This window comes from Heteronotia binoei, chromosome 11 (genome assembly GCF_032191835.1).
Source record: "Heteronotia binoei isolate CCM8104 ecotype False Entrance Well chromosome 11, APGP_CSIRO_Hbin_v1, whole genome shotgun sequence".
In the NCBI taxonomy this organism is placed as follows: Eukaryota; Metazoa; Chordata; class Lepidosauria; order Squamata; family Gekkonidae; genus Heteronotia; species Heteronotia binoei.
The window spans coordinates 75,428,822-75,454,450 of NC_083233.1; the positions used below are offsets into that span (position 1 = coordinate 75,428,822).

Consider the following 25,629-nt stretch of genomic DNA (forward strand, 5'->3'; position numbering starts at 1 on the left):
AGTTTCCGGCTCAACATGAGGAAGAACTTTCTGACAGTTAGAGCGGTTCCTCAGTGGAACAGGCTTCCTTGGGAGGTGGTGGGCTCTCCTTCCCTGGAGGTTTTTAAGCAGAGACTAGATGACCATCTGACAGCAGTGAGGATCCTGTGAATTTAGGGGGAGGGGTTTGTGATTTTCCTGCATTGTGCAGGGGGTTGGACTAGATGACCCTGGAGCTCCCTTCTAACTTTATGATTCTAAGTTGTTTGGGCTCTTCTTTGACTCAAGGTAGAGCTGGCGTTTCCCCCCCAAGTGTTTCACATCATCGATTACCTGGTCTTTTTAACTGGAGATGCCGGGGATTGAACCTGGGACCTTCTACATGCCATAAGAACATAAGAGTAGCAGCCACAGGGCCCTCCCCAAGCACTCTGAAACCTTAAAAGCAGGGCTTTTTTTTGTAGCAGGAGCTCCTTTGCATATTAGGCTGCACCCCCTTGATGTAGCCAGTACTCCCGGAGCTTACAGGAGGCCCTGTCCTAAGAGCTCTGTAAGCTCTTGGAGGATTGGCTACATCAGGGGGAGGGGGTGCAGCCTAATATGCAAAGGAGATCCTGCTACAAAAAACGCCCTGCTTAAAAGCAAAGTTGTACAAAATATCAGAAGGTAGCTGTAGCAGCAAAACAGACACAGCAGATAAATCAATAATTCCCCAGTCTGCTGTAGTTGTCATCTGTCTCCTTCTAGCCTGTAAGCCATCCAGAGCACACACCGAGGTTTTTACTAAACGTTGATGAAGAAGATGATATTGGATTTATATCCCGCCCTCCACTCCGAAGAGTCTCAGAGCGGCTCACAATCTCCTTTACCTTCCTCCCCCACAACAGACACCCTGTGAGGTGGGTGGGGCTGGAGAGGGCTCTCACAGCAGCTGCCCTTTCAAGGACAACCTCTGCCAGAGCTCCTACTGACCCAAGGCCATGCTAGCAGGTGCAAGTGGAGGAGTGGGGAATCAAACCCTGTTCTCCCAGATAAGAGTCTGCACACTTAACCACTACGCCAAACTGGCTCTCCACCAGAAAACCAGCAATTGGACAAGGCAGGCCCTTGGATGGCGTTCCAGAATCCAGGTGCCGTGGCCAACGTGTTTTTTTCTTTTTTAACAGGTTGGCTCCAAACATACAGTCGATTGTGGCACACGCTGGGTTAAATCCAGCCTCCCGTTGCCTGTCAATCATAGTGTTCCACAAGCAGGGAACAGAAGCGGAGGAGGCACCTCTCCCTTGAGATAGGCACCTGCGTGGTGAACTTGTTCCAAATTGAAGAAGGGAAACAGAGCTTAGAGGGAGAGAACAAAGTAGGAGTCGAGATGCACCTTTAAGACCAACAAAGTTATCTTCAGAATGTAAGCTTTCGCGTGTGCATGTACACTTCTGCACACACGGAAGCTGAATAAAATGGTCTTCAAGGTGCAACTTGACTCCTACTTCGTTCTGCTGCTTCATACCAGCACGGCTGCCCACTCGGTTTTTGAGAGAGAGAGAGAGAGAGAGAGATCCGTCTTTGTTTTCTTCTCTCAATTCCTGTTGGGCTTGCCAGAATATAAAGACTGGGTTCTCAGAAGTCCACTTAAAGGAAACTTTTTTTTGATATTATGCATGCCCGAGAGGAAGAGAAACCAGCCGTCCTGTTGCACTCGGTACAGGAAACGTCCGCTGCAGGGCTCTGAGCTTTCCCCGATGACCAATTTCCTCGCTTCTCAGTTAAGTAATTTGCAAACCAAAGCTGGTCATGGGTTGGCCGTTCACTTCAAAAGGATGTCTAGAGCTCCTGGGATGTTTGTGCCTCGTAGTAGCAACCGTGGCTTCTTGAGCGTTGTCAAATTGGAGAGCCAGTTTGGTGTAGTGGTTAAGTGCGCGGACTCTTATCTGGGAGAACCGGGTTGGATTCTCCACTCCTCCACTTGCAGCTGCTGGAATGGCTTTGGGTCAGCCATAGCTCTGGCAGAGGTTGTCCTTGAAAGGGCAGCTGCTGGGAGAGCCCTCTCAGCCCCACCCACCTCAATGGGTGTCTGTCTCCTGAGAGCCAGTTTGGTGTAGTGGTTAAGTGCGTGGACTCTTATTTGGGAGAACCGGGTTTGATTCCCCACTCCTCCACTTGCACCTGCTGGCATGGCCTTGGGTCAGCCATAGCTCTGGCAGAGGTTGTCCTTGAAAGGGCAGCTGCTGTGAGAGCCCTCACAAGGGTGTCTGTTGTGGGGGGAGAAGAAGATATAGGAGATTGTAAGCCGCTCTGAGACCGATTTCACACAAGTTGCCTGGAGCTGCAATTTGGCGCCCTGCTATTGCACAGCAAGGGGAAACCGCTTCTTAGCGTATCCCACTTGCTGTGGAATAGCAGCGCACCAAATTGCAGCTCCGGGACAACTTGTGCGAAAACGGAGCGAAGCCCTGGTAGCAAAGCGGCTCTCCACCCTGGAACAAGCATAGTGCGAAACTGGTCTGATTCTGAGTCTCTGATTCAGAGAGAAGGGCAGGGTATAAATCTGCAGTCGTCTTCTTCTGCAAACAGCTCTGCCCCTGAGCCCCAGTCTGTCACGTTCTCTGGGTGCAGGCAGGCAGGAGTCCAAAGCCAGTCAAAGCCCAGGAAGTCAAGCAGGAGCCAAGTCACCAATGCAGAATCACAAACCAGAATCAGAAGCCAATGTCCAAAAGCCAAAAGGTCAGGGTGCCAAGGAAATCAAACAGGTCAGGATCAGAAATCAAGAAGGAGTGTGGATGCAAGCCAGAGAATAGACGTGTTGCTTCCACAAGGTTACCAGGTCCTGGGTGGGAGCTATATGGGGGTCTAAATCAGCCTGCTCCCTGGGTGGCAGGGACTCTGCTAGAACTCAGAGCTGAGAGATCTGAAGCCTCGGCGTGCCTCATGTCTTCACTCTGAAAGTTCTTTCCGGAGCCTGCTTCGAACTCTTGAGATGGGAGGAGGAGAACTTGGAGGAGATTGATTGTCAACAGCTGACACTGGTGCCTGGAGAGTGATTGATGGGCCAGCTGCTGTTTGTTCAGCTGAGGAACTGGCTGGCAACTCTTTCAGGTCTGTTAACCCTTCCAGCTCCTCCTTGTCAGGGCTCATGGCACAGTCAAATTTTAGGCCGTTGGCCTAGATTTTTTTTTTGTTTGCTTTTTCTGCAGGCAAGCACAATGGGATGTTCTGTCGGCTTTGCATCTTCCTGCCTTCTGCTTCTTGCCAGGGCGGGCACTCTCGTCTCAGGGGGAAGGGGTTGCCCTCTCAGCTGTCACTGCGGGTAGCTTTCATTTGGAGAAAAAGCTGCAGGGGGAGAGAAAGGAACCCAGCTCTCCCCTGTCTCAAGCCCCATCCCCTCTGTTCTGGAACTCTTCACCACAAAGCCGGCTGTTCTCGCATAAGGCTCCTCATCCCTCCAAGCTGTTCCGGCTGCTTTTTTCCCTTGGCCTGGGGGCGGGTGGGTGAAAGGATGGCATTCCTACTTCGGGTCTGCTGAAATGGCTGTGCCAGCTGGCACCCGCGCATCGGGAGGGCGCTGCTTCCAAGGTGGCCGATTTATTCTGCGTTTTGGCACATAAGCGAACGGCCCTCGCCACAGTTCCTGGGCCAAGACGGAGCTCGGAATGCCTGTGCCTCATTTCTAGACCCGCAGAGAATGTTTTGCAGACTGGGCTAGCCCTAGACGGTCTGGCACCCTAGGCAAGGCGAACTTCTGGTGCCCCCTCCCCCCCCGCACTGCTAACGTCACTGAGACACATGGGGGGGAGGGGCAATTTGATGCCCCCGGAAGGCTGGTGCTCTAGGCAATTGCCTAGTTTGCTTAGTGACAGGGCTGGCCCTGTTTGCAGACCCCAGGGCACTGAGGCCAGTGGCAGGAGGAGGGGGAGGAAGAGGGGGAGGAGACGGGATTTATACCCCGCCCTCCGTGACCCGAAGTAGTCTCAGAGCAGATGGCAATCTCCTTTCCCTTCCTCATCCCACAACGGACACCCTGCGAGGCTGAGAGAGCTCTTTTGAGAACTGCCCTTGAGAGGAACAGCTCTGCGAGAACTTGTGACTGACTAAAGGATTGGGGAATCAAACCAGATGAGAGCCCGCGCACTTAAGCACTACACCAGACTGGCTCTCAAGCTGGAGGCGGCTGAGAGCCCCGCTTGGGCGGGCCACTGGAGGGCACAAGGCTGGGGCGCTCCTCTTCCTTTATGGCCAGGGTCAGGCCAGCTTATCCAGAGGTCATGGATGTTTCTGCCTGCCCCCTTCCCACGTTTGACATCTGGGAGGTCTGATCCTACTCTCTCTCTCTCTCAGGGAGTTTCCTGCATTTAAGGCCTTAACTCCACATTACGATTTTCAACGTGAAGGGTCAAACCCTGACCCAACTTCGATACACACAGTCCCCCTCTCAGGGTTAATAGCACCCCTTGGGCAATTTCAGGTCACAGAAATGGATGGCAGGGAAGCCAAAGCTCCTTCCCCCACTCAGTTTGGTGTAGTGGTGAAGTGCGCGGACTCTTATCTGGGAGAACCGGGTTTGATGCCCCGCTCCTCCTTCACTTGCAGCTGCTGGAATGGCCTTCAGTCAGCCATAGCTTTCGTAGGAATTGTCCTTGAAAGTGCAGCTTCTGGGAGAACTCTCTCAGCCCCACCCACCTCACAGGGTGTCTGTTGTGGGGGAGGAAAATATAGGAGATTGTGAGCCACTCTGAGACTGAGATTCAGGGTATAGGGCGGGATATAAATCCAATTTCTTCTGAGAGCCAGTTTGGTGAAGTGGTGAAGTGCACAGACTCTTATCTGGGAGAACCGGGTTTGATTCCCCACTCCTCCACTTGCAGCTGCTGGAATGGCGTTGGGTCAGCCGTAGCTTTTGTAGGAGTTGTCCTTCAAAGGGCAGCTTCTGGGAGAGCTCTCTCAGCCCCACCCACCTCACAGGGTGTCTGTTGTGGGAGGGGGGGAGGAAGGTCAAGGAGATTGTGAGCCGCTCTGAGACTCTGATTCCGAGTGAAGGGTGGGGTATAAATCTACGGTCGTCGTCTTCTGCCCTGCTTAGAAAACAGGTTTATTTTTCTGTCTTATAGACCGCATTTGTTAGCCACTTTTCTGCCTGACGGAACTCAAGGCAGCTCGTGTCCCTCCACTCTTGATGTCTGCTTGTTGACAGAAAAGTCAGGGCAGGAGAGCTTAATGTTGCGAACTCCAGGAGATTTAGAGGGTGGGGTGGAAACTGGAGACAGTGGAGTTTGGGTAGTGGAGGGATCTCGTGTGGGTATAACACCATAGGAGCCAACCAGGGAGGCTGCCGTTTTCTCTAGGGAAACTGATCTCTGTTGTCTAGAGATCAGCTTCAATATAGGGAGATCTCCAGGCCCTACCTGGATGCTTGGCAAGTAAGGGGAAAAAACACGGTGAGGTTGAAGACCTGGAGATAACAGTGCACAACATTACTAGTATATATTTGCTATTTATTATCATTAGCCAGTTTGGTGTAGTGATTAAGTGTGCGGACTCTTACCTGGGAGAACCGGGTTTGATTCCCCACTCCTCCACTTGCACCTGCTGGAATGGCCTTGGGTCAGCCAGAGCTCTCTTATCTGGGAGAACCGGGTGTGATTCCCCACTCCTCCACTTGCACCTGCTGGAATGGCCTTGGGTCAGCCATAGCTCTCTTATCTGGGAGAACCGGGTTTGATTTCCCACTCCTCCACTTGCACCTGCTGGCACGGCCTTGGGTCACCCATAGCTATCGCAGGATTTGTCCTTGAAAGGGCAGCTTCTGCCAGAGCTCTCTCAGCCCCACCCACCTCACAGGGTGTCTGTTGTGGGGGGAGAAGATAAAGGAGATTGTAAGCCGCTCTGAGTCTCTGATTCAGAGAGAAGGGCCGGGTATAAATCAGCAATTCTTCTTCTTTAGTTTGCTTACAAGAATCACTTTATATAATGAAAAAGGATTGTATTACAGCTTAACAACCACTCATAAGAGATACATAACAAACTGATAAATACACTGTATACATTAAGAAGAACAACACATGGGTTCCATAAAATGAATGTACACCCAGAGTCCACTAGCACTGGGGAAATAATCCTCTTCTAGGTGCACTCAGTAGACAAGGTGCTAGCGATTCTCCCAGAATGAAGAAAAAAGCAATACGCTTCTGGTTAAAAAATAGCCATGTTTTGGTTGGTCACGTCCTTCGTCTGGCTAATAACTCGATTATTCTGGAATCGGCGCTTAATTCTTTGTGGATACAAAGTATAGAAATAGCTGTCACAAGGCTCAAAAGGTTCCCCTGCGTGGCGTGAACGCCGTGTTCTGTCCGTGATTAGGTAATCCTGGCACCAGTGCTCCGTCAATGAAATTGCAGAAGTGAGGTCAATTACTGACAAGGCACTGGGTTACCCTGAAGAACCGTTATTAGCCACAGTGTGTGTGTATATATAAAATTTTTTGCCACTGTGAGACACAGAGTGTTGGACTGGATGGGCCGTTGGCCTGATCCAACATGGCTTCTCTTATGTTCTTATATTAGCGCCTTGTGAGTAATTGACCTGACTTCTGCAATAACGTTGTGCCCAGTTATCTTCAGGTCTCCTACCTGGAGATGCTGGCAATCCTCGGGAACCCCAGCTGTGTACAGCACAAACCATGACGTGGAGGTAAGGCCTTTGCCTGGCTGTTGCTAGTTCAAACCAGAGAGCCTCTGACTGCTTCTAGGTTGGTGCTTCTGGGCGCAAGAAGCAGCCTGCCCCTGTGCCCTGAGCTGGGGGAGATCCGTGCCATCTGTTCTTGCCGCTCAGCCAGCTGTGATTGGATCAGCGAAGGGGGAAGGTGCTACGGTTGGCCGGGGGAGCTCCCGTGCGCTTTCCTCCCCGCCTTGGGAGGTTTGCCTGCCCCTCTCCGTGCCAGTAGAGTCTTAGCCTGAATGGATATCCTTACGCTCTCGGAGGCCTGCTGGAGCCTGAAGGAGAGGCGCTATAAATAAAGATTCAGAGCATGGTTCAGCGGCTGCCTCTGCGGAATGGGGGCTGGAAGGATTTCAGGAAAAACGCTTCCCTCTCCCCCCCCCCCCCCTTCTGCTTTCTGAAAATAGCTCCCGCTTCCTCATCTTCCCCGCCTGGCTTGCAAAAGGCTAACCTTTCTGAGAAAACCCTGAAGCGCTCCAGCAACTCAGGAGACCGCATTGCTTGGGGAGGGACGGTGGCTCAGTGGTAGAGCATCTGCTTGGGAAGCAGAAGGTCCCAGGTTCAACCCCTGGCATCTCCAAAAAAGGGTCCAGGCAAGTCGGCGTGAAGAACCTCAGCTTGAGACCCTGGAGAGCCACTAAAGGGGAGGGACAGTGGCTCAGTGGTGGCGCATCTGCTTGGGAAGCAGAAGGTCCCAGGTTCAATCCCCGGCATCTCCAAAAAAGGGTCCAGGCAAGTCGGCATGAAGAACCTCAGCTTGAGACCCTGGAGAGCAGGGGAGGGACGGTGGCTCAGTGGTAGAGCATCTGCTTGGGAAGCAGAAGGTCCCAGGTTCAATCCCCGGCATCTCCAGAAAAGGGTCCAGGCAAATAGGTGTGAAAAACCTCAGCTTGAGACCCTGGAGAGCCGCTGCCAGTCTGAGTAGATCTGGGTCTGATTCAGTATAAGGCAGCTTCATATGTCCATCCAGGGAGGAAACTTGCACAGCCTTCAAGATGTTCTTGGATTTTGACGGCTTCGTGTCTCTCCCCCCTTCCCCCCCCCCCTTTGGAAACACTTCTCGCGTTGCTGGATTGGAAGTGATGTTGAGAAAACAGGACAAGGGGATGAGCTCTCTGGTGTTTGTCCCCCCCCTCCCCCCCAAAAAAATATCCAGGGCAGAATTGTGAATTTTTAAGGACCGGTTCTGGAAATTTAACTCTCCCTGTCCCCGGCCAAGTTCCTGCTTATTTAGATTAATTTATATCCTGCCCTTCCCAGGCTCAGGGTGGGTAACGACAGGTAACAGTTAAAAACCAGTCGATATAGAATTATTAAAAGAGTAAATCAGAATAATTGCCACGGAAAGGTGGCAGAGAAGATCGCCGTTCCAGAGTTAAGAACATAAGAACATAAGAGAAGCCATGTTGGATCAGGCCAACGGCCCATCAAGTCCAACACTCTGTGTCACACAGTGGCAAAAAATGTTATATACACACATACACTGTGGCTAATAGCCACTGATGGACCTGTGCTCCATACACTGTGGCTAATAGCCACTGATGGACCTGTGCTCCATACACTGTGGCTAATAGCCACTGATGGACCTGTGCTCCATATTTTTATCTAAACCCCTCTTGAAGGTGGCTATACTTGTGGCCGCCACCACCTCCTGTGGCAGTGAATTCCACATGTTAATCACCCTTTGGGTGAAGAAGTACTTCCTTTTATCCGTCTTAACCTGTCTGCTCAGCAATTTCATCGAATGCCCACGAGTTCTTGTATTGTGAGAAAGGGAGAAAAGTACTTCTTTCTCTACTTTCTCCATTCCATGCATTATCTTGTAAACCTCTATCATGTCACCCCGCAGTCGACGTTTCTCCAAGCTAAAGAGTCCCAAGCGTTTCAACCTTTCTTCATAGGGAAAGTGCTCCAGCCCTTTAATCATTCTAGTTGCCCTTCTCTGCACCTTCTCTAAAGCTATAATATCCTTTTTGAGGTGCGGCGACCAGAACTGCACACAGTACTCCAAATGAGACCGCACCATCGATTTATACAGGGGCATTATGATACTGGCTGATTTGTTTTCAATTCCCTTCCTAATAATTCCCAACATGGCATTGGCCTTTTTTATTGCAAACGCACACTGTCTTGACACTTTCAGTGAGTTATCTATCATGACCCCAAGATCTCTCTCTTGATCAGTCTCTGCCAGTTCACACCCCATCAACTTGTATTTGTAGCTGGGATTCTTAGCCCCAATGTGCATTACTTTGCACTTGGCCACATTGAACCGCATCTGCCACGTTGACGCCCACTCACCCAGCCTCAACAGATCCCTTTGGAGTTCCTCACAATCCTCTCTGGTTCTCACCACCCTGAACAATTTAGTGTCATCCGCAAACTTGGCCACTTCACTGCTCACTCCGAACTCTAAATCATTTATGAACAAGTTAAAAAGCATGGGACCCAGTACCGAGCCCTGCGGCACCCCACTGCTTACCGTCCTCCACTGCGAAGACTGCCCATTTATACTCACTCTCTGCTTCCTATTACTCAGCCAGTTTTTGATCCACAAGAGGACCTGTCCTTTTACTCCATGATTCTCAAGCTTTCTAAGGAGCCTTTGATGAGGAACTTTATCAAAAGCTTTCTGGAAGTCAAGGTAAACAACATCTATCGGGTCTCCTTTGTCCACATGTTTGTTCACCCCCTCAAAGAAATGCAACAGGTTAGTGAGGCAAGATCTTCCCTTGCAGAACCCATGCTGAGTCTTCCTCAATAACCCGTGTTCATCAATGTGCCTACTCATTCTGTCCTTGATAATGGTTTCTACCAACTTTCCCGGTATTGAAGTCAGACTGACTGGCCTGTAGTTTCCCGGATCTCCTCTGGAACCTTTTTTAAAGATGGGGGTGACATTTGCTACCTTCCAGTCCTCAGGAATGGAGGCAGATTTCAATGAAAGATTACAGATTTTTGTTAGAAGATCCACAAGTTCAACTTTGAGTTCCTTCAGAACTCTCGGATGTATGCCATCCGGACCCGGTGACTTATTAGTTTTTAATTTGTCTATCAGTTGTAGGACCTCCTCATTTGTCACCTCAATCTGACTCAGGTCTTTCAACACCCCTTCCAAAATTAGTGGTTCTGGGGCGGGCAAAAAGTTCTCGTCTTCTACAGTGAAGACGGAGGCAAAAAATTCATTTAGCTTTTCAGCCATTTCCCTATCCTCCTTCAGTAATCCTTTTACCCCATGGTCATCCAAGGGCCCCACTGCCTCCCTGGCTGGTTTCCTACTTCTAATATATTTGAAGAAAGTTTTATTGTTGGTCTTTATGTTTTTTGCAATATGCTCCTCATAGTCCCTTTTTGCCTGCCTGATCACAGTCTTGCATTTGATTTGCCACAGCCTGTGTTCCCTTTTACTAATCTCACTTGGACTGGTTTTCCACCGCTTAAAGGAGTCCTTCTTACCTTTTACAGCTTCCATTACTTTATTTGTTAACCACGCAGGCCTTTTCTTATGCCTGTTTGTGCCTTTCCTAACTTGTGGTATGTATTTTATCTGAGCTTCTAGGATTATAGTTTTAAATAGCGTCCAAGCTTTCTCAAGGGTTTTGACCGTATGTACCTTTCCTTTCAGTTTCTTCCTCACATGCCTCCTCATCTCAGTGTATTTACCCCTTTTAAAGTTAAACGTGGTTGTGGTGGTCTTTTTGGACAACTCCCTATTTATACAAACGGTGAAATCAATAACATTATGGTCACTGCTCCCAAGCGGCGCAATCACTTTTACATCTCTCACCAAGTCTTGGGCATTACTTAGGACCAAATCCAGGATCGCGCCACCCCTGGTAGGTTCTGAGACCATCTGCTCCATAGCACAGTCATTGAGAGCATCAAGAAACTCAATCTCTTTCTCTCGACCAGAACACATATTGACCCAATCAATCTGCGGGTAGTTAAAATCACCTATTACAACACAGTTTTTACGTTTAGCCGCTATCTTTAAGCCTTCCATCATATTATAATCGTCCTCTCTCTTTTGATTTGGTGGGCGATAACAAACTCCCATAGTTAAATTTCCTTTTGGGCCCTCTATTTCAACCCAAAGCATTTCTAAAAGTGAATCTAATTCTCTGATCTCAGCCTTACTGGACCGTATATCCTCTCTGACATACAGAGCCACCCCACCTCCAACCCTTCCCTCCCTATCCTTCCGATATAGCTTATATCCAGGAATCACCGTGTCCCACTGATTCTCCTCATTCCACCAAGTTTCTGAAATTCCCACAATGTCTATGTTTTCTCCCAGCACTAAACATTCCAATTCACCAATTTTACTTTGAACACTTCTAGCATTTGCATACAAACATCTATAATTTCCCAGGCGAGCTAGGCCCGCCACCTTCCTCCTGCCGCCTCGAGACACTGGCAGACAGTCCATATTGTTTGTCACCTTCACAGTGGACAACTCCGGTCCGTTACCCGGTAGAAAAATAGCAGCTAACCCTTCATCTCTTTGAGACGAGTCCTCCCGAACCAGAGACATTTCATCTCCTGTCGGCTTTCCCCCAAGATTTAGTTTAAAAACTGCTCTGCCACCTTTTTGATTTTAAGCGCCAGCAGCCTGGTTCCATCCGGGGACAAGTGGAGACCGTCTCTTTTGTACAGCTCCCGCTTGTTCCAGAAAGCATCCCAGTGCCTAACAAACTTAAACCCTTCCTCCTTACACCATCGTCTCATCCACACATTGAGACTTCTAATTTGTGCCTGTCTCTCCTGCCCTGCACGTGGAACAGGTAGCACTTCCGAGAAGGCTACCTTGGAGGTCCTGGCCTTAAGTCTCCCGCCTAGCAGCCTAAATTTTTCCTCCAGGACCTCACGACTGCATTTCCCCACATCGTTGGTGCCAACATGCACCACGACCACAGGCTCCTCCCCAGCACTGTCTATCAGTCTATCTACTACACGCGTAATTTATGGCAGTTCTATCCCTGCCATAAACCAATCTGATGGTAGAGGTTTATAGGGCTGCGTTTTAACTTATATGAACATATGAAGCTGCCTTCTACTGAATCAGACCCTGAGTCCATCAAAGTCAGTCTTGTCTACTCAGACTGGCAGCGGCTCTCCAGGGTCTCAAGCCGAGGTTTTTCACGCCTACTTGCCTGGACCCTTTTTAGTTGGAGATGCCGGGGACTGAACCTGGGACCTTCTGCTTACCAGATACTCTACCACTGAGCCACTGTCCCTCCCTCTTCTCCTTCTGTAATGTTTTATTTCATTTTGGGGAACTTTTCTCCTAAGGCTAGCCGATCTTGTCGGACCACAGAAGCTAAGCAGGGTCGGCCCTGATTGGTACTCGGATGGGAGACCCCCGCAGAAATGCAAGGTCGCTACACAGAGGCAGGCAATGTTCTTGCCTCGAAAACCTCTCTGGTTTCACCGTAAATGGCCTGTCACCCGATGGCACTTCCTACCGCCGCTGTATCCTACCTTTGTGCCAATAGCGCACAAGGGAGCTGTCTTGTTGGGAGCTTTGAAAAAAAGCAAAAATTAGAAATCGACAGATGAAACGGCAAAACAGCTGAAGCTGACCTCAGAACGGTTTTTTTTAAAAAAATCTAGCAACGTTACAAAGCTATCCCGCAAATCAAAACCGTAGTCGGTAAAACCTGCAGAGCCAGCGGCACGCAGGCACCCAGCAGACAAAGCGCGGAAGAGATGGGAAACGGATCGTTCAGGAGAGAAACTGTCTCTGCGCAGCTGCTGAAGAGCGCGAGATTATCGATCCCTCCCCTTGGAACGAAGCGTGCGCCGCCGAGACGGGGAGCCGCTGGGCTGACTCTGAACACAGCATCAGAAAACGGCAGGCAGTGATGTGCTCTGTCTCCAGTGGAGACGCTCCAGAAAACGGAGGTACCCGAGAGCCCGCAGCTCAGTCTGCCCCTCGAGTTGGGCCAGTCCTGCGTAGGAGAGCCGCTGCCAGCAACTCCTGAACAAGCTGGGCTGACTTTGTAATGGGTGGAAAGATCAGGTATCGGTGGTGGGAAGCTCCATCCAGTCACGGACAACTCAGGGCGACCCCATAGGGTTTTCAAGGCCGGAGACGAGCAGAGGTGGTTTGTCATTGCTGACTTTCTCTACAGCAGGGGTGTCAAACATGTTGCCCGGGGGGCAAATCAGGTCCCCTGAAGGCTCCTATCAGGCTCCCGAGCAACTGGCTGTCATCTGCTTCCTTCTCCCTCTCTTTTGCTTCCTTCTGCATCACAGCTTGCTTTGCCAGGCTTGTTCAATCGCACAGGAGCTACAGAGCACAGCCTCTGTTTTCTCCATTGGCTGAGCCTCCTCCCCCTCCTGGTCCCCTGTGGAAGGAAGGAAAGCGCCAGAGCTTCCTTTGCCCAGTTCCCTGGATCCCATGGGAGAAATACAACGAAAGCACCTTTAAGACCAATGAATGCTAATGTTCTAAGCATGTTTTAACTTTTTTAAAAAAGTAATTGTGTTTGTCTGTGTCTTTTATAAAGTTTATATCTCTGCTACCTAATCTTAAATAGGTACACGCCTGGCCCGGCCCGACATGGCCCGGCCTGAGAAGGTCTAGTTTATGTCAGATCCGGCCCTACTAACAAAGGAGTTTGACACCCCTGCAGTGTCTCCCATGGAAGTACTGACAGGGGGCGACCCTGTTTCGTTTCTGGGGTCTGATGTGTTTGGGCTAGGCTGCGCCATCCAGGTCAGGGAAGAACGGGGATTGGGTCCTGGGAAACTCCTAAAGCTTTTTGCTGCCGCTTCTGAAAGATTGGAAATGTTCCTCCCCTGCCCCAGCTTATAGTGGGTGAAAAACAGAGCTTGAGCTTGTTCCTGGCACGAAGCTAGCTGAAGAAGAAGGAGAAGAAGATATTGGATTTATATCCCGCCCTATACGCTGAATCTCAGAATGGCTCACAATCTCCTTTATCTCCCCCCCCCCCCCGCCACACAACAGACACCCTGTGAGGTAGGTGGGGCTGAGAGAGCTCTCCCAGGAGCTGCCCTTTCAAGGACAGCTCTGTGAGAGCTATGGCTGACCCAAGGCCATTCCAGCAGCTGCAAGTGGAGGAGTGGGGAATCAAACCCGGTTCTCCCAGAGAAGAGTCCGCACACTTAACCACTACACCAAACTTCTCTCTCTTTAGAAGTGGTGTCTGGATTTGGTGGGTCCTTGCAAAGGATGCCTTTTAGGACAAGATATTAGGGCAGGTGTACCTAGTCCAGGGGTGGCCAAACTACGGCTCATTGTGTGGCTCTCAAAACTTTCCCAACCCCCTCAGCTGGCTTCCATTTAAAATTAAAGCTACTTTCTTTCCACCTCTCCCTCCCCCATCTATTTGCCTGCCTTCCCTCCCTTCCTCCCTGTCATGTGGCTCTCAGACATTTGATGTTCACATCTGGCTGCTCTCCAACATCTGGCGTTTATTCTGTGTGGTTCTTACACTAAGCAAGTTTGGTCACCCTCAACCTTGTCCCATCTCCTTTCTATCCCGTCACTTTTATTATCGAATTTGTTACCTTGCCATTCGGTGTTCAGGGGAACCCCCAAAGTGGCCTTTCTGAGCCATGTTGTGAGAATTTAATGCAAGCGAGTGTGAGTTTCCCGAGGCCACTACGGTGGACTTTTGTGTCTAGGGAGGGATCGGAACCCAGGGCTCCCCGGTGTCCAGTCCAGCAGTCCATCCGCTGCAGCAGCTGGATGAAAAGAGACAACGCAAGACGTTGTAAACTATCCTAGTTTTCCAAGGACTTTGTGTTCCAGAAAGCTTAACCTGGGGGATGAGGTGACTGGATTTATTCTTACATGACTAAACAATTGAAAAGCACTTTTATTGGGGGGTTTTGAAGCAAATCCCCAACTCTCTTGAAACAGGAGAAGAGTTACAAACTTAGGCTGCAAACTCGTGTAGATTCCAGCATGTTAAGAACATAAGAACATAAGAGAAGCCATGTTGGATCAGGCCAATGGCCCATCCAGTCCAACACTCTGTGTCACATAAGAACATAAGAGAAGCCATGTTGGATCAGGCCAATGGCTCATCCAGTGCAACACTCTGTGTCACATAAGAGAAGCCATGTTGGATCAGGCCAATGGCCCATCCAGTGCAACACTTTGTGTCATATAAGAACATAAGAGAAGCCATGTTGGATCAGGCCAGTGGCCCATCCAGTCCAACACTCTGTGTCACATAAGAACATAAGAGAAGCCATGTTGGATCAGGCCAATGGCTCATCCAGTGCAACACTCTGTGTCACATAAGAGAAGCCATGTTGGATCAGGCCAATGGCCCATCCAGTCCAACACTCTGTGTCACATAAGAACATAAGAGAAGCCATGTTGGATCAGGCCAGTGGCCCATCCAGTCCAACACTCTGTGTCACATAAGAACATAAGAGAAGCCATGTTGGATCAGGCCAATGGCCCATCCAGTGCAACACTCTGTGTCACATAAGAACATAAGAGAAGCCATGTTGGATCAGGCCAATGGCCCATCCAGTAAGAATTACAGAGCATCACTGCCTCCAGACAGAGAGTTCCAACAATAAGTTGTGGCTAATAGCCACTGATGGATCTCTGCTCCATATGCTTATCCATTCCCTTCTTGAAGCTGTCTATGCTTGTAGATGTTAGATCACTGGCTTTGGCATGCCGTTGTTTTTTTTTTTCCAGGTTGTCTCAGTGGCCTCATTTAACATGGATTAACAATGCAGAGGGAGTGGGGGTGGTTCACCAGACCACGACCTGCTTTTTGAGGTCTTTTTTATAACGCTTCTCCATAATCAACGTGCCCTGCTTCTGTGGAACCTGTCCGACCTTCCTTCACCAGCTACTATGATCTTCCACAGATTGCTGTGGATCTAGCCAAGAGCCTTCTGGACTAGACTAAGAATCGTAGGGTTGGAAGGAACCTCTAGGGTCATCTAGCCCACCCCTCCCCTGCACAATACAGGAAACTCACAACCCCCTCCCCCTAAATTCACAGGATCCGCATTGCTGTCAGATGGCCCTCTAGCCTCTGCTTAAAAACCTCCAGGAAGGAGAACCCACCACTTCCCAAGGAAGCCTGTTCCACTGAGGAACTGCTCTAATAGTCAGCAAGTTCTTTCTAATGTTGAGCCAGAAACTGTTTTGATTTAATTTCAACCCACTGGTTCTGGTCCTACCTTTTGGGGCCACAGAAAACAATTCCACGCCATCCTCTATAGGACAGCCCTTCAAGTACTTGCAGATGGTGATCCTATCACCTCTCAGCCGCCTCCTCTCCAGGCTAAACATCCCCAGCTCCTTCAACCTTCCTCAGAGGACTTGGTCTCCGGACCCCTCACCATCTTCGTCACCCTCCTCTGGACCCTAGATCCTTCTTAAAATGTGGTGCCCAAAACCTGAACACAATACTCCAGGTGAGGCCTTACCAGAGCAGAGCAAAGTGATACCATCACTTCACGTGACTATACTTCTGTTAATATAGCCCCAAATTGCATTTGCTCCTTGCCCCACTAGGACTGCTGACTGGAGTTCAAGTTGGGGGAGATCCTCCTAGCCCTGGGATCATGTGACAGCACAGAGCCAATCCTGTGGCACTGCCTGCCGTTGAGCACCAACGCTTGCTGTTAACCCCCTCAGTTTGAGCAGTTTGTCACTGGAGAACACTGCAGAGTAGTTAGGAAGCTGTCCCTTAGTGCTTCTTGGCTACTGCTGCCTTCCTGGCTGCCACCTGCCTGGTTACTTTGTGTTCTCGGTGCCTCTGACTTGAGTGGTTGACAAGTAGAGAGGCAGAGAGCAGCGCTGGCGGGGCAGCCGTTGGCCATACGCTGCTTGGTGGTGTGTTCTCAGTTAGAAGAATGCCCTCTTCCTGTGGCACAGAGTTGGCACAGGGTTTTCCTGAGCACTCAAGAGAGCAATAGGAGGGAAAGGAAGAGAGGGTTCTATGAGAGCCAAGCCCAAATCTTGACATTTAAGAAGGTGAACCTAGCACAAGGCTGAGAAGGGTGGAGGGGAGAAGGCAATTTGATTATTCTCCTTCCTTTTGGGTTGGGTTGGGGGTAAGTGGGAGGGTAAGTGGGTTGGGGTAAGTGGGAGGCACTCCTCCTGGTGGTTCTATGCCAAGGCTTCCTGGATCACTTGTAGAGGGAGACTTTCTTGGGAAGAACTCTGAAACCATAATGGTTCACTCTTGTCTGTTTATGGAAATGTTGATGATAACCAGAGGAAAAGAAGAAGAAGACTGCAGATTTATACCCCGCCCTTCTCTCTGAATCAGAGACTCAGAGCAGCTCACAATCTCCTTTGTCTTCCTCCCCCACAACAGACATCCTGTGAGGTGGGTGGGGGCTGAGAGGGCTCGCCCAGAAGCTGCCCTTTCAAGGACAACTATGGCTGACCCAAGGCTATTCCAGCAGCCACCGGTGGAGGAGTGTGATGGGAGTCAGGTTTTATTGTGACGATTCTAATTCAGGAAGCGTTTTAGCGTAAATGCTGAGCTGATATAGTCTAGGACACCTTCTGGTGATGCCAGGGGCGTGCGGCATATGCAGATGAGTTGTGCTAATGAGCTCTGGCACCTCTTTTTCTACGGAACGACCCTGGCTAAATCTACGTTGTGTTGCCTCGTGGCTGGGAAACCTCGGATTCGGATAGGCTGAGTTGGTGCATTGCATTGAATGTTCCGTTGGTCTGAGACCTAAACCATTTGCAGCCCAGCTCCTGGGAGGGATGGGGGAGTTGTCAGTCTGGTTGCGGTCAGAGCCTCACTTAGGGTTGCTGGAGATGCAAAGGACTGGTTTCTATACTCAGTATGGTTCTCTAATGTAGGTGTCTGTGTCTTCGGGATGTGACACGTTGGTTCCGATGGGGATGGGCAGAGGACTTTGGGTGCTGTCTGAACAGTTTTGGTGGACCTCGGAATAAATGAGACTGATTTCGCACTAGGACTTGTTTCCGGGTGAAGAGACCTTTTGCCCCCGGTGCTTCTCTCTAACCGATTTTGCACTAGGCTCCGGGGCAGCTTGTGCGAAAACAGAACAAGCCCTAGTGCGAAATTGGCCTCTGTTTTCATGCAAGCTGCCCCGGAGCTGTGAGTTGGCGTGCTGCTTTTCCGCGGCAAGTAGAAACCGCTTGCAAAAGGATCTCGCTTGCTGTGGAAAAGCGGCACACCAGCTTGCTGCTCGGGGCAGCTGTGTGCGAAAATGGAGAGAAGCGCCAGGAGCAAAAGGGATCTCCACCCGGAACAAGCCCTAGTGCGCAATTGGTCTGAATTTCTGATCTAGAGAAACTCTGGCGTAGACTTCAGAATCTGGGAAGGATTCTGTGTTCGCTTTGGGACTCTAGGCTGAAATAGCTTCTGCGTGGGGGCAGTGAAACCATCGTGGGAGTGATGATGTCATCAGATACACCACTAGATATTATAGCTCAGGGAGATGTTTCATTGAGCCTGTAAAGTAGGGAGAGGAAATGCCGTGGCAAGCAAAGAGGGGCGGAAAGATGTGTAATTTTGCTCAGAGACTGTGCAGATATACAGTATATGCTCATTCGTTTCTTTATGTTGGTCACTCACCCATTTTGTTGATTCATATGGATTGCGTGCACATACGTTTCTTAACCCAGCATTCATACCTGCAAAGGTGCATCATATATACACTGAACATTCATGTGTAAGTTATAGTGCAGCTTTATTGATGCGTGTTTAAAAAGGAGCGTGTTTCAGGGAATACGTGATCCGTGGAAACAAGAGAACGGCTGGGAAATAATCGCAGGATCAGTTCGCTCAAGGAAGAAGCAAAAATCCAAGCGGGGATTTTTTCAAGGGGAAATAAGCCGGATGAATAATTTGAAATCGTCCCAGAGGGAAGACCTTTTGGGAGGCTCTGTGGGGCAGGTTAGGCTGCCCGTGGAACCACAGCAGTATTGTACAGGTCGATCGACGCCCTTTTCCCGTCTTGCTGAATTTAGCAGGAAATCTTCATTGTGGCGCAATTGTTTCTTGCAGGAAAGTCCCCGTGACTGTGGGGAAGCAAACCCCAGCCTCTTTCAGAGGATGCCTTTTTATTTTGATTGGCAGGCATACGTACGATTATTGTTTTGTGTGCAGGCTGACGGTTCTTGCTCTGATAGCAAAGAGGCCACGCAGTGGAATCAAACCACTGTTACAGGGTGTTTGCTTAACCTTACAGCAATGGTGTTTACGTGTAAAACAATGTTTAGGGAATGCTTGATTTAGTGTTGCCAGACCCAAAGTTAAAGGATACCGCGGGCATTGCAAAGTTCTGAAATGAAGAACATACAGCCTGCTGTGTGAAGCTATGGTGTTTTGGTGTTTGAGAGCATTATGGTGTAGTGGTTAAATTCACAGACTCTTATCTGGGAGAACGGGTTTGATTCCCCACTCCTCCACTTGCAGCTGCTGGAATGGCCTTGGGTCAGCCATAGCTCTGCAGAGGTTGCCCTTGAAAGGGCAGCTGCTGTGAGAGCCCTCTCCAGCCCCACCCACCTCACAGGGTGTCTGTTGTGGGGGAGGAAGGTAAAGGAGATTGTGAGCCGCTCTGAGACTCTTCGGAGTGGGAGGGCGGGATATAAATCCAATATCTTCATCTACCTGACAGGGTGTCTGTTGTGGGGGAGAAAGGGGAAAGGAGATTGTGAGCCGCTCTGAGACTCTTCGGAGTGGAGGGGCGGGATATAAATCCAATATCTTCATCTACCTCACAGGGTGTCTGTTGTGGGGGAGGAAGGTAAAGGAGATTGTGAGCCGCTCTGAGACTCTTCGGAGTGGAGGGCGGGATATAAATCCAATATCTTCATCTACCTGACAGGGTGTCTGTTGTGGGGGAGGAAGGGAAAGGAGATTGTGAGCCACTCTGAGACTCTTCGGAGTGGAGGGCGGGATATAAATCCAATATCTTCATCTACCTGACAGGGTGTCTGTTGTGGGGGAGGAAGGGAAAGGAGATTGTGAGCCGCTCTGAGACTCTTCGGAGTGGAGGGCGGGATATAAATCCAATATCTTCATCTACCTCACAGGGTGTCTGTTGTGGGGGAGGAAGGTAAAGGAGATTGTGAGCCGCTCTGAGACTCTTCGGAGTGGAGGGCGGGATATAAATCCAATATCTTCATCTACCTCACAGGGTGTCTGTTGTGGGGGAGGAAGGTAAAGGAGATTGTGAGCCGCTCTGAGACTCTTCGGAGTGGAGGGCGGGATATAAATCCAATATCTTCATCTACCTGACAGGGTGTCTGTTGTTGGGGGAGGAAGGGAAAGGAGATTGTAAGCCACTCTGAGACTCTTCGGAGTGGAGGGCAGGATATAAATCCAATATCTTCATCTACCTCACAGGGTGTCTGTTGTGGGGGATGAAGGGGAAAGGAGATTGTGAGCCGCTCTGAGACTCTTCGGAGTGGAGGGCGGGATATAAATCCAATATCTTCATCTACCTCACAGGGTGTCTGTTGTGGGGGAGGAAGGGAAAGGAGATTGTGAGCCGCTCTGAGACTCTTGGGAGTGGAGGGGCGGGATATAAATCCAATATCTTCTTCATCTTCTGCTGCAAAAAAAGCCCTGAATAGAACTGTCTTTACTGGAGAACCTGACCAAGTTCTAGGGGTTGCGTTCTCTAGCAAAACACGTTCTTCAGGGATTGGGGCTGCCCTCGTTGCATCTGATAAATGGGTTTAATGGTGCTTGCACTTCCCCTGCACCCGCTTTCCAAGGGCTCCCCTACTAGCCGTTCCTGACTCCTTAACTGGTCGCTTGTTCAGCTGCACCAGCCTGTGGCTCTCTGGAAAGCCAGGCTGGCGCTGCTGAAAAGGCTTCAGGGACCGCGATGCAAGACCCGGCCACTGGGGGGCTTCTCCGGCTGCTCCACGCGCTCATGCCTCCTTCCAGCTGCTAGCCTTGATGCCGACAGGTTTTAATCGGCGCCCGCGTTTCCCAACGTGCATCCCGTGCTCAAATCTGTGACCAGGGTACGAAGGGGCTCCTGAGCAGCTGCAGAGTGCCATTTTCTGTGCTGCAGAATCCCCCATGCATCAGAGGGGGAGGGGATTGTGGTGGTGGTGGTGGTATTTCTAACCAGACTTAACCCCCTGCGCCGTTTCCCCCAGAAGTGAAGCGCTGGAGTTTCGCAAGCGTCGGGCGCTTCTTAGCTGTTTGAAATCTCTTCCCATGTAAGATCAGCTGCCCAGCATGGGTGCTTCTGCTGCTGCGTGGAGGAGCAAGTGTTCGTGTGCACGCCCACCTGTGGGCTTTGCAGTGGTCGGAGGGGAGGGGAGTTCCGTGCAACTAGTTTCTGTAAAGGTTTCAAAGCGCTTCATAGAAACCGAGCGCTGGAAGGATCCTCAAGGGTCGTCTAGTCTAGCCTCCTTCACAGTACAGATAATCCAGTTACCTCCTGCCCCCACTCCCCCAGTGACCCTCCTCTCTACACTCAGAAGAAAGCAGAAAACCTCCAGGAACCCTGGGCCAATCTGGCTGGGAGGAAAATCTCTTCCTGATTGGCATTACCCTTGTGCACCTAAAAAAGGGCCCCAAAGGGTTGAGCCTTGGCTCATCCCTTCCTGCCATCCCTCTAAGTTTGGTGTTGTGGTTAAATGCGCGGACTCTTATCTGGGGAAAACCGGGTTTGATTCCCACTCCTCCACTTGCAGCTCTGGAATGGCCTTGGGTCAGCCATAGCTCTGGCAGAGTTGTACTCCTCCTCCTCCTCCTCCTCCTCCTCTTCTTCTTCTTCTTCTTCTTCTTCTTCTTCTTCTTCTTCTTCTTCTTCTTCTTCTTCTTCTTCTTCTTCTTCTTCTTCTTCTTCTTCTTCTTCTTCTTCTTCTTCTTCTTTTCCTTTTCCTCCTTCTCCTCCTCCTCCTCCTCCTCTGTTGGATCAGAGCAGTAGCTCGTTTGAAAGAGCTAAAATGTTTTGGCAGATGATCCAGCAAGAGATGTCTAATATCTTGGGATACGAGTTTAACAAAGTTGCAGAGACTTTTCTGTTGGGATTACAAATGGAAAAATTTCCAAACGAAGATAGAACTTTAATCTGGTACTTGCTCTCAGCCGCTAGGACATTGTATGCGCAGTTGTGGAAGCAAGAAAAAAATACCAGAGAAATGGGATTGGATTATAAAAGTCATGTCATGGAGTGAAATGGACAAATTAACAAGAATATTAAGAGACTATGATTTAGAAGTTTTTAAGATGGAGTGGAAGAAGTTCAGAAGATACGTAGAAAAAGAGTGGAAAATAAAAGGACATTGGACAATCTTTGATAATGATTAAGTTTTTTAAAACAAGAATATAACTTTTGGTTTTTTTAATAGTTAAGGGTCCCTTTAATATTTGTTTTTCTTTAAGTAAATAACACTGGCGGGGGTCAAGTAACGGGGGGGAGGGGTGGGGGGAAAAGTAAGATATGGGGTAGATAAATCTTTTTTTTTTTAAGTTGTAAGATATAGATATAGATTTGCTACCATATGTTACCAATAAAATTGTTTATTCATAAAAAAATAAATAAATGCATAACCCACCTTTCCACCAGAAAAAAAAGAGAGAGAGCAGTGGCTCGTTCTAGGCCAGCATCCTTTCTCCTGCAGGGGCCAGCAGGTCCTCTGGATGGCCAACAAGAGGGCAGAGAGGCTGAGGCCTTCCCCTGGTGTTGCCTCCTGGCTCTGGGATTCAGAGGTTTAGTGCCTCTGAAGGTGGAGGCTCCCCTCAGCCACCACGGCTAGTAGCCACTGATAGACTTTTTCTCCGTGAATCTATCAAGTGGCCCCTTTAAAGCTGTTTACTCCTGAGGCCATCGCTACTCAGTAGCTAATTTAGCAGTTTGAATTTATTTGTTTATTTAATTTGCATCCTTTATAGTCCCCCCTTTCTCACTTGGACTCAAGGCGGATGACAGAGAGCGAGACGACACTGTCAGAATGGGATGGGACATCCAATAATGGATGAAACAGGATTTGGGTTGTAGAACCAACCAGAAGTTGAAAAAACAGAACCGCAGCAAAGCATAAGTGCTGACGTGACATTTTATATCAGGGGTGGCCAAGCTGTGGCTCTTCCGCACGTATTGTGTGGCTCTTGAAGCCCCCAACACCCCATTGGCTGACTTGGAGAAGGCATTGCTCTCTTGAAATCATTTCACCAAGCCAAGCCAGCTGGCGACTTGAAGAATGCATTTAGAAGTTAAAGTTGCTTTCTTTTCATGTCTTCTTCCCCCATGTATTTGCCTTCCTTCCTTCCTTCCTTCCTTCCTTCCTTCCTTCCTTCCTTCCTTCCTTCCTTCCTTCCTTCCTTCCTTCCTTCCTTCCTCCCTCCCTTTCTCCTGTCGAACTCCTTCCTTCCTTCCTCCCTCCCTCCCTCCCTTTCTCCTGTCGAACACTTCCTTCCTTCCTTCCTTCCTTCCTTCCTTCCTTCCTTCCTTCCTTCCTTCCTTCCTTCCATCCTCCCTCCCTCCCTCCCTTTCTCCTGTCGAACACCTTCCTTCCTTCCTTCCTTCCTTCCTTCCTTCCTTCCTTCCTTCCTTCCTTCCTTCCTTCCTTCCTTCCCTTTTCCCTTCCTTTCCCTTCCTTCCTTCCTTCCTTCCTTCCTTCCTTCCTTCCTTCCTTCCTTCCTTCCTTCCTTCCTTCCTTCCTTCCTTCCTTCCTTCCTTCCTTCCTTCCTTCCTTCCTTCCTTCCTTCCTTCCTTCCTTCCTTCCTTCCTTCCTTCCCTTCCTTCCTCTGATATTCATGTCTTGTGGCTCTCAAACAACTGCCGTTTAATCTATGTGGCTCTTACATTAAGCAAGTTTGGCCACCCCTGTTTTATACGATGCAGAACTCCGTAGCAGGATCCTGATTCCAGCAACATACACACTAGCGTAGACCACAGTCCCTAATAATTTTTCCAAATAACTTTGTGACACATTTAGCGCCGTGCAACTCTGACTGTGTAGAAAAGCCCTCTTGGAATAATTCAGCCAACGGCATGGCCTCCTTTCCCCTGGTTGCTTGCGGTCCTGTGTTCTTATTCCACCGCTGTGTCTGGTTTTTAATCTCTGGGCTGTTTTTGCTTTCCTCCCTCTTGGCTTGCTGTGGCTTCGATGTAAAGCAAAGCAAATTTATTGGGCGGTTCGTCTCCCCCATGGCCTCTGTTCAGCGGAAAGGTCATCTTTTGTTTACAGCCTCGCTGAGGTGACAGCAGTGCCTCTTTCTGGTCCTCTAGACATGTGCCCTTAGTGTGCGCGTTCATGAGGTGGGCACCGTTGGCATCTATTCCTTTGGACCGCAAGTGCAGTCTGGCGAGAGGGAGCTGAGAGAGTGAGTGGGGGGGGGAGACAGCCTGAGGGTGGAGAAGCAGGTACGACTCTTCCCCATTCTAGAATTGATATCTGGGGACAAGAAGGTCTGTTACTGCAGAGTCCCCCCACTTTTCTCCTGGGCAGCTGCTGAGGTAATTGTACGGATTCCACATACTTTGAAAGTGAAAGAGAATTCATTTGCTGCACAGAGAGAGAGAGAGAGAGAGGGGAGAGCTGCCAGCAACCACATCCCAACCTTTTTGTTTTATGGTTCATATTGTCTGAAAAGCTTTTCTTTCTTTCTTTTCTTTCTTTCTTCTTTCTTTCTTTCTTTTCTTTCTTTCTTTTCTTTCTTTCTTTCTTTCTTTCTTTCTTTCTTTTCCTTTCTTTCTTTCTTTCTTTCTTTCTTTCTTTCTTTCTTTCTTTCTTTCTTTCCTTCCTTCCTTCCTTCCTTCCTTCCTTCCTTCCTTTCTTTCTTTCTTTCTTTCTTTCTTTCTTTCTTTCTTCTTTCTTTCTTTCTTTCTTTTCTTTCTTTCTTTCTTTCTCATTTCCTCCCTCTCTCCCCTCTTCCCTTCCTTCCTTCCTTCCTTCCTTCCTTCCTTCCTTCCTTCCTTCCTTCCTTCCTTCCTTCCTTCCTTCCTTCCTTCCTTCCTTCCTCCCCTCTCCCCTCCCTCCCTCCCTCCCTCCCTCCCTCCCTCCCTTCCTTCCTTCCTTCCTTCCTTCCTTCCTTCCTTCCTTCCTTCCTTCCTTCCTTCCTTCCTTCCTTCCTTCCTTCCTTCCTTCCTCCCTCCCTCCCTCCCTCCCTCCCTCCCCCCCCACCCGACAGGTGTCCATACTGCGCCATGGTCTGGCAGGGAGGGAGTTCTGAACTGGGGCTCTCTGGGATTGAGCTGGCTCTTTCTGCCTGGGAGGGGGGGAGGTCGTGGGGCTTGTTGAATCTGCTGCCTCTTTGATGGGAAGTTGTGTGGGGGGGGGAGGGGGATGTGGAGGTAGACTTTGAAGAGCAAGACTCTGTGGTTCAAGCTGCAAGAAATAACTTCATTCTCTCCCCCCCCCCTTTCCTTTTGTGTTGTCTGCCTCAGAAAAAAGCAGAAGCTGCTCACAGGATACTGGAAGGGCTGGGACCACAGGTGGAGTTGGTAAGTCCGGAGTCCTTCTCCCTCTATTGGCGTCTTCGTGGGGGATGGGTGGGGGGAGGAGACTTTTTTTGTGTGTTTTGTCTGCCTCCCCCCCCCCCCCCTAAAAAACCCATTATTGGCCTCCTCCCTGGTTCTGCTATTATCTGTTTGTATTGAATCATGGTATAATGTGAAACGTTGCTTTCCCCTGTTCTGACGCTTTAAAGTGTTTGCGTTCGCCACCTCGAGGACTCTGATTGGGTGGAAAGCAGCATCGAAACGTTTTAAATGAACAAAACGTATATCCCGAACACTCTTCCCTCTAAGCTGCGTTAGTGTGAGCCGGCACACAGATTTCTAGCACACAGATTTCCGACTCACACCTTCTTGTCTTAGCTCGGGAAGGAGGGAGCCAGAGCACAATAATGGATGCAGCAGCTCACCACGTTCATCCCAGTCGCTCACCCAGTAGGATTTTTGCTCCGAGACTCTGCAGCTTAGAGGGAAGCAAACCCTTTCTGTTTCTCTTCTCTCTCTTCTCCGCTC

The 25,629-nt window shown here is 49.6% G+C and overlaps 1 protein-coding gene across 1 annotated transcript in view; it reads left to right on the forward strand.

Moving 5' to 3' along the window:
- NCOR2 (nuclear receptor corepressor 2) overlaps positions 1-25,629 on the forward strand; it is a 480,522-nt gene that overhangs the window by 107,178 nt on the left and 347,715 nt on the right. Inside the window, 1 exon segment of the mRNA XM_060250121.1 lies at positions 25,048-25,104. Within this exon segment, the coding sequence (XP_060106104.1) occupies positions 25,048-25,104 (57 nt within the window).